The sequence below is a fragment of the Lipotes vexillifer genome, unplaced genomic scaffold, assembly GCF_000442215.2.
Source record: "Lipotes vexillifer unplaced genomic scaffold, Lipotes_vexillifer_v1.1 scaffold327, whole genome shotgun sequence".
Taxonomy (NCBI): Eukaryota; Metazoa; Chordata; class Mammalia; order Artiodactyla; family Lipotidae; genus Lipotes; species Lipotes vexillifer.
In genome coordinates this window covers 4,046,995-4,056,090 of record NW_006771143.1, presented here as the reverse complement: position 1 = coordinate 4,056,090, position 9,096 = coordinate 4,046,995, and the positions used below count along the sequence as shown (strand labels likewise).

Here is a 9,096-nt window from a genome sequence, read left to right as displayed (position 1 = left end):
AAAAAAAAAAATAAAAAAAAAAAATATGATGATATATATATATATATATATATGATATGTATATATTTATATATATATATGATAACATAATGACTTTCATACACATATAAAATGAACACTTGTCAAAGATTTCATTCAACGTATTAAAGATGGAACAGTAAGAAACTCCAACCAATTCAAAGAACAATTTAAATCACACATACATACAGGCCATCTTGAATACCAAAATTAATTTGTTTAATAGATACAAAACTGGCTTCTTCCACAAGGGAGGATGGGAGGGTCAATTGTACTCTGCAGGGTGAAATTCATTTTCATGTCCATGGACAAGAATCATTTGCATTGTTGCCATCAGCTATCTACAGCTTACAGAACTGGAAAATAGTTCATAGACAATGAAAGACCGAAATGATCCCTAAGGATAAGCTTTCCTGGCCATTTCAAAGTCTTGTGAAAAGTTTGTGTCAGTGGCATTTGAAATGACTCTAATGCTCATTCATCCAGCTTCGTGTCTTTTCAGATTCATTTCTGGCTTCCAGTCCTGAAAATGATTGGGAAGAAACAAATGGACACTGCCAGTGAAGACAACCCATGAGAGGCCCTATGCAGCTCCTCAGCCAAACTGTTCCAGCAATTCTCCTTAAGTCTACTGATCGTGACCCTCGTGGCCCAGCAACAGAGAACTACACTGCATGGTCCTTCAGCGGTTTGAGGTTGCAGGGCCAAACTACTTTTTTTCATAAGGGCCAAAGGGCTACCAGATAAATTGTTGTGTTGTCTGTCTCGCAAACAAGGCACACGATCTGGACTGTATCTCAGTGTAACGGCACTATAACCAGGCCCTTCGAGGAGAGACTCAGCATAGAGTAATATTCAAAGAAAAAGACAGAAAAAAATTGGAAAAAATCAAAATCTCTACTGCAGGCTCACAAACAAATATCAAGGAGAACATATATGTATGATGCCAGCAAAATATCTTTAAATGCTTCTATCCCTTCTCTGCCCTTCTTAATAGCCTTCATAGCTATTTCCTACCCACAACTGTCTGTCCTTCCCCTGCCCCCTTATTCAAGAACTCTTTCCAAAACCCATCTCCAGCAGCTCCTAATTTCTTCTCACCACCTCCTCTGTTCCTATCCTCTACTTTCTGGATCTCTTTTGTTTTTCCTTTTCTACCAAAGCCTCTAGCCACATTTATTTAGAGAACACATTTATTAAAATCATATGAGAGGCTTCCTACAATGTGCATCTTGGGCCTCTTTTTCACTATAATCAATGTACACTCTATAGTACAGGGGTCTATTTCCCCTATATTCAAAATACCTAAGAGGGAAAAATACTGATTCTATTATCTCTAAAGTGCCAGAATGGGAAGAAATGAAGAAACATTAAAATTTTTGAAACAGTTTTTTAACTTTTCATCTTGAAAATGTTTCAGCCTTACAAAAAAGTTGCAAAATAGTAAGTACAGTGTTCCATTTACCCATCACCCCTCATCCCCGAACATTAACATCTTACCTTACCATAGCACAATTGTCAAAACCAGGTAAATAACACTGAAAAATGCATAATCTACAAAACTCATTGGATTTTCACCAATTGTCCCACTAATATCCCACTAATGTCCCAAGGACTAGTCCTTGATCCAATCCAGGCTCATGCGTCGCATTTGGCTGTCATGGTTCCTTAGTCTTGTCCAGTCAGGGACAGTTCCTCAGTCTGTCTTACTTTTTCTTTCATGACCTTGACATTTCTGAGGAGTGCTGCCAGTTATTTTGTAAAATGTCCTTTGCTTTGGGTTTGTCTGATGTTTCCTTATAAGTAAACCCAGGTAATGTATTTTTGGGCAACAATACTACAGAAGTGCTGGCATGCTCTTCTCAATGCATGAGATCAGGGGTATGTGATGTTAATATGTCTCATTACTGGTGAGGTTACCTTTCTTCACTTAGTTAAGATGGGGTCCGCAGATTCTTCCACTGTTGAAGTTACTATTTTCCTTTTGGAATGAATAAGTATATTGTGGGAAATACCTTCAGACTATGCAAACATCCTGTTTCTCATCATACATTTACCCTCTAATTTTAGCATCCATGGATGCAAAACTGTGCCAGCCAAATAGTGATTTTCTAGTTTAATAATACCTTCTACATTTTAAAATTGAAATTCTACACTCTCCCCAGAATGAAACATTTTTTTGAAGACCAAATTTTGTTTTGGGCACCAGAGTAGGCATTTTACACATACGGTCTCATTTATGTTTCATGACAATCCTGTGAGGTAGGTAGTATTATTTCTATTTTATAGATGGGAAAACTCACCCTCAAAGACCCTGACTTAGCTGGCCTGGGCTGGGGCCTGGGCACTGGCATGTTTAAAGCTCCCAGGTGATTCTAATAGTTGGCCAGCACTGAGAACCATCATTCCAGGAAGTTTTACTGAATTGCAGGTCTTTCAACACAGGTCTTCAATGGTGAAATTTCTCTAGCAGAAGGAGCCTACATTAGAAATCTGAGTCAGCATTTCCCAAAGTGTGTTCCTCAGACCCCTAATCCCTTAGTTGTTCCATAAAAGAGTTATATGATGTCAATAAATCCACACAATCTGCCTTCCAACCTTGAAGATTCATAATGCATGTTGGCATAATTTTAAAACTTTGAGAAACCCTATAATAAAGAAATCTCATTTAACCTGTTTCACCCAAAATTTTCTCAAATTATTAAACCATGGAACGATATTACCTGTAATAACTGTTAACAGCACATAGGACCAGTTCTACAGCCCATACTCTGGTAAATACTGATATAGTTGGCATAACTTTCAATCAAAAAAGATCTGAGAAGGTGAGGATGAATTTGTAGTTTTGGCTTATTTAAATATTCTGATGATTTTATACTTTACTGTGTTTTCTAAAGAAAACAAAACTGTGTTTATTAAAATTATATATTAATAAACTAATACAATATGTGATTTTTTTTTACTCATTTTGCATTTATTCCTCCTACAGGAAGGGATCTGCCCCACATTAACTAGGCAAAGAATCAACTGCTCAAGTTAGAATGCACACTCTCACCATACACAAAAATAAACTCTAAATGGCTTAAAGACTTAAACATAAGACATGACACCATAAAACTCCTAGAAGAGATCATAGGCAAAACATTCTCTGACATAAATTATACCAATGTTTTCTTAGGTCAGTCTCCCAAAGCAACAGAAATAAAAACAAAAATAAACAAATGGGACCTAATCAAACTTACAAGCTTTTGCATAGCAAAGGAAACCATAAACAAAACAAAAACACAACCTACAGAACAGGGGGTGGGGCGGGGGGGGGGAATATTTGCAAATGACAAGGGCTTGATTTATAAGCAGCTCATGCAGCTCAACAACAAAGAAACAAACAACCCAATCCAAAAATGGGCAGAAGACCTAAATAGGCATTTCTCCAAAGAAGAAATACGGATGGCCAATAGACACATGAAAAGATGTTCAACATCATTGACTATTAGAGAAATGCAAATCAAAACTACAATGAAATACCACCTCACACTGGTCAGAATGGCCATCATTAAAAAGTCTACAAATAACAAATGCTGGAGAGGGTGTGGAGAAAGTGGAACCCTCCTATGCTCTTGGTGGGAATAGAAGTCGGTGCAGCTGCTATGGAAAATAGTATGGAAGTTCCTCAGAAAACTAAAAATAGAATTACCATACAATCCATCAATCCTACTCCTGGGCATATATCCAGACAAAACTATAATTCAAAAAGATACATGCACCAATATGTTCATAGTAGCACTATTTACAATAGCCAAGACATGGAAACAACCTAAATGTCCATCAACAGATGAATGGATAAAGATGTGGTACATATATACAATGGAATACTACTCAGCCATAAAAAAGAATGAAATAATGCCATTTGCAGCAACATGGATGCAACTATCATACTAAGTGAAGTAAGTCAGAAAGAGAAAGACAAATACCATTTGATATCACTTATATGTGGAATCTAAAATATGACACAAGTGAACCTATCTATGAAACAGAAACAGACTCACGGACGTAGAGAACAGACTGGTGGCTGCCAAGGGAGAGGGAGTTGGGGGAAGGATGGAGTGAGAGGTTGGGGTTGGCAGATTTAAGCTATTATATATAGAATGGATAAACAACAAGGTCCTATTGTATAGCACAGAGAAGTATATTCAGTATCCTATGATGAACCATAAAGGAAAGGAATATTTAAAAACAGAATGTGTATATATAGGTATAACTGAAGCACTTTGCTGTGCAGCAGAAATACATTATAAATCAACTACACTTCAATAAAAAAATTTTTTTTAAATCAACTGCTCAAGTTTTAGAGAAAATTGGATCCTTTGGCCTTTCGAAATTCTACTAATTAACTAACTTACTTATTTACCTAAAAATATCACCAATATCTATGGCAAACATTTGAACAGGGCACACAGAAGGTGCTGGTGATACTCAGACAGCTCTCCTTGGTCCCTGCCTTTGGGATGCTTCCAATCTAGTCAGGAAGACAGACAGATGCTTAGACAAAAAATAACAATATGTGGTAGCTCTTGGTAAGTGCCAAGGGCACCGGGCAGGCAGTGCCTTTAGGGAATCATGGCCAGTTTCTCTGCCCTCGTCTATTACGAATGCCCAGTTTACCCCTCTTCTCTATGACAAGGGCACTGGAGGGGTTGGGAAAAGGGTCTTAATTTCCTTGAAACCAGACTACCTTTCTGAAGTAGCAGAGTCTCTGTTGTTTCTAACGGACCGTGACTTTGAACAGTTCTCGCCACTTCTGGAGAGTGCCCTGCTGTCTCTATCTGTTAGGCATGCTTGCCCTTACTCTGAAGTGCTTGTCCCTATTGGAAGGACAGACTGGCAAAGAGGTGCTGTCACAAAAGGCAATTTTGATCTTGAAAACAAGATTTAGACTTGCTCATTAGGGCCAATCAAACGTTGGGCATAAAATGCTTATTTAATTGCAGCTTATCCATGTTAGACTTAAACAAATGGTTAGTTAAATTTCTTGAGACATCTACTGTCAAGTGTGCTTTGTTAATCTTGTAGAGGAAGAAAGATATTGCCCCAGGTAATTTAATAGAACTTCCTTTTCACCTCTAATGTTAATGGCTTATAAAAGAGTATCACATTATGGTCTAAGTCACTATTTCTCATCTAACGAATCTCAGCTTGGTGGCTGTATTTTGTTATAAGCGTCATTATGATGTCCTCATTGACTCCATATTTGTTGTCAGTTACGTTTCTCTTTGACAGTAAGATACAGTAATTCTAAACACCTTCATAGTAATAGATCTCTTTTACTGTTCTACTCAGGAAGTAAAACCTTGTCCTTCCTCTTAGATCCTATATCTGCTGCTTTAGAACCAAATCAATCCTAATTATAATATGGGATATGTTGACATCTTCACACATCATATATTTTTGTCTTAATTCACCTAAGAGAAAGAAATTAAAATATCTTATTTCTTTTTTTTTGAATTTTTGAATTTTATTTTATTTTTTTATACAGCAGGTTCTTATTAGTCATCAATTTTATATACATCAGTGTATACATGTGAATCCCAATCGCCCAATTCATCATACCACCATCCCCACCCCTCCGTGGCTTTCCCCCCATGGTGTCCATACGTCTGTTCGCTATATCTGTGTCCCAACTTCTGCCCTGCAAACCGGTTCATCTGTACCATTTTTCTAGGTTCCACATACATGCATTAATAAACGATATTTGTTCTTCTCTTTCTGACTTACTTCACTCTGTATGGCAGTCTCTAGATCCATCCGCGTCTCAACAAATGACTCAATTTCATTCCTTTTTTGGCTGAGTAATATTCCATTGTATATATGTACCACATCTTCTTTATCCATTCATCTGTAGATGGGCATTTAGGTTGCTTCTGACCTGGCTATTGTAAATAGTGCTGCAATGAACATTGGGGTGCATGTGTCTTTTTGAATTATGGTTATCTCTGGGTATATGCCCAGTAGTGGGGTTGCTGGATCATATGGTAATTCTATGTTTAGTTTTTTAAGGAACTTCCATACTGTTCTACATAGGGACTGTATCAATTTACATTCCCGCCAACAGTGCAAGAGGGTTCCCTTTTCTCCACACCCTCTCCAACATCTGTTTGTAGATTTTCTGATGATGCCCATTCTAACTGGTGTGAGGTGATACCTCACTGTAGTTTTGACTTGCATTTCTCTAATAATTAGTGATGTTGAGCAGCTTTTCATGTGCTTCTTGGCCATCCGTATGTCTTCTTTGGAGAAATGTCTATTTAGGCCTTCTGCCCATTTTTGGATTGGGTTGTTTGTTTCTTTGTTGTTGAGCTGCATGAGCTGTTTATATATTTTGGAGATTAATCCTTTGTCCATTGATTCGTTTGCAAATATTTTCTCCCATTCTGAGGGTTGTCTTTTCGTCTTGTTTACGGTTTCCTTTGCTGTGCAAAAGCTTTGAAGTTTCATTAGGTCCCATTTGTTTATTTTTGTTTTTATTTCCATTACTCTAGGAGGTGGATCCAAAAAGATCTTGCTGTGATTTATGTCAAAAGGTGTTCTTCCTATGATTCCTTCTAAGAGTTTTATAGTGTCCAGTGTTACATTTAGGTCTCGAATCCATTTTGAGTTTATTTTTGTGTATGGTGTTAAGGAGTGTTCCAATTTCATTCTTTTACATGTAACTGTCCAGTTTTCCCAGCAGCACTTATTGAAGAGACTGTCTTTTCTCCATTGTATATCCTTGCCTCCTTTGTCATAGATTAGTTGACCATAGGTGCGTGGGTCTATCTCTGGGCTTTCTATCCTGTTCCATTGATCTACATTTCTGTTTTTGTGCCAGTACCATATTATCTTGATTACTGTAGCTTTGTAGTATAGTCTGAACTCAGGGAGTCTGATTCCTCCAGCTCCATTTTTTTCCCTCAAGACTGCTTTGGCTATTCGAGGTCTTTTCTGCCTCCATACAAATTTTAAGATTTTTTGTTCTAGTTCTGTAAAAAATGTCATTGGTAGTTTGATAGGGATTGCATTGAATCTGTAGATTGCTTTGGGTAGTGTAGTCATTTTCATAATATTGATTCTTCCAATCCAAGAACATGGTATATCTTGCCATCTGTTGGTATAATCTTTAATTTCTTTCATCAGTGTCTTATAGTTTTCTGCATACAGGTCTTTTGTCTCCCTAGGTAGGTTTATTCCTATGTATTTTATTCTTTTTGCTGCAATGGTAAATGGGAGTGTTTCCATAATTTCTCTTTCAGATTTTTCACCATTAGTGTATAGGAATGCAAGAGATTTCTGTGCGTTAATTTTGTATCCTGCAACTTTACCAAATTCATTGATTAGCTCTAGTAGTTTTCTGGTGGCATTTTTAGGATTCTCATTGAGAATGATGTTTGCTGTGGGTTTGTCATATATGGCCTTTATTATGCTGAGGTAGGTTCCCTCTATGGCCCCTTTCTGGAGAGCTTTTATCATAAATGGGTGTTGAATTTTGTCAAAAGATTTTTCTGCATCTATTGAGATGATCATATGGTTTTTCTTCTTCAATTTGTTAATATGGTGGATCACATTGATTGTTTTGCATATTGAAGAATCCTTGCATCCCTGGGATAAATCCCACTTGATCGTGGGGTATGATCCTTTTAATGTGTTGTTGGATTCTGTTTGCTAGTATTTTGTTGAGGATTTTTGCATCTATATTCATCAGTGATATTGGTCTGTAATTTTCTTTTTTTGTGGTATCTTTGTCTGATTTTGGTATCAGGATGATGGTGGCCTCATAAAATGAGTTTGGGAGTGTTCCTTCCTCTGCAGTTTTTTGGAAGAGTTTGAGTAGGATGGGTGTTAGCTCTTCTCTAAATGTTTGACAGAATTCACCTGTGAAGCCATCTGGTCCTGGACTTTTGATTGTTGGAAGATTTTTAATCACTGTTTCCATTTCATTACTTGTGATTGGTCTCTTCATATTTTCTATTTCTTCCTGGTTCAGTCTTGGAAGGTTATACCTTTTTAAGAATTTGTCCATTTCTTCCAGGTTGCCCATTTTATTGGCATAGAGTTGCTTGTAATAGTCTCTTAGGATGCTTTGTATTTCTGCAGTGTCTGTTATAACTTCTCCTTTTTCATTTCTAATTTTACTGATTTGAGTCCTCTCCCTCTTTTTCTTGATGAGTCTGGCTAATGGTTTATCAATTCTGTTTATCTTCTCAAAGAACCAGCTTTTAGTTTTATTGACCTTTGCTATTGCTTTGTTTGTATTTCATTTATTTCTTCTCTGATCTTTATGATTTCTTTCCTTCTGCTAACTTTGGGTTTTGTTTGTTCTTCTTTCTCTAGTTCCTTTAGGTGTAAGGTTAGATTGTTTATTTGAGATTTTTCTTGTTTCTTGAGGTAGGCTTGTATAGCTACAAACTTCCCTCTTAGAACTGCTTTTGCTGCATCCCATAGGTTTTAGATCGTCGTGTTTTCATTGTTATTTGTCTCTAGGTATTTTTGATTTCCTCTCTGATTTCTTCAGTGATCTCTTGGTTATTTAGTGACATATTGTTTAGCCTCCATGTGTTTGTGTTTTTTACATTTTTTCCCCTGTAATTCATTTCTAATCTCATAGCATTGTGGTCAGTAAAGATGCTTGATATGATTTCAATTTTCTTAAATTTACTGAGGCTTGATTTTTGACCCAAGATGTGATCTATCCTGGAGAATATTCTGTGTGCACTTGAGAAGAAAGTGTAATCTGCTGTTTTTGGATGGAATGTCCTATAAGTATCAGTTAAATCTATCTGGTCTATTGTGTCATTTAAAGCTTCTGTTTCCTTATTTATTTTCATTTCGGATGATCTGTCCATTGGTGTAAGTGAGGTGTTAAAGTCCCCCAGTATTATTGTGTTACTGTCAATTTCCTTATGTATTAGGGTGCTCCTATGTTGGGTGCATATATATTTATAATTGTTAGATGTTATTCTTGGATTGATCCCTTGATCATTATGTAGTGTCCTTCCTTGTCTCTTGTAACATTCTTTATTTTAAAGTCTATTTTATCTGATATGA

The 9,096-nt window shown here is 36.7% G+C and overlaps 1 protein-coding gene across 2 annotated transcripts in view; it reads left to right on the top strand.

The window, feature by feature from the left end:
• Positions 1–620, top strand: part of DCSTAMP (dendrocyte expressed seven transmembrane protein) — a 6,253-nt gene extending 5,633 nt beyond the window's left edge. The window contains exon 3 of one of the 2 annotated variants that reach the window (XM_007446547.1): positions 521–620. In XM_007446547.1, coding sequence (XP_007446609.1) covers positions 521–595 — 75 coding nt within the window. In that variant the 3' untranslated portion in view covers positions 596–620. The remainder of the gene's footprint in view (positions 1–520) is intronic. The other variant, XM_007446548.1, reaches the window with a different exon arrangement.
• The last annotated feature ends 8,476 nt before the right edge of the window (positions 621–9,096 follow it).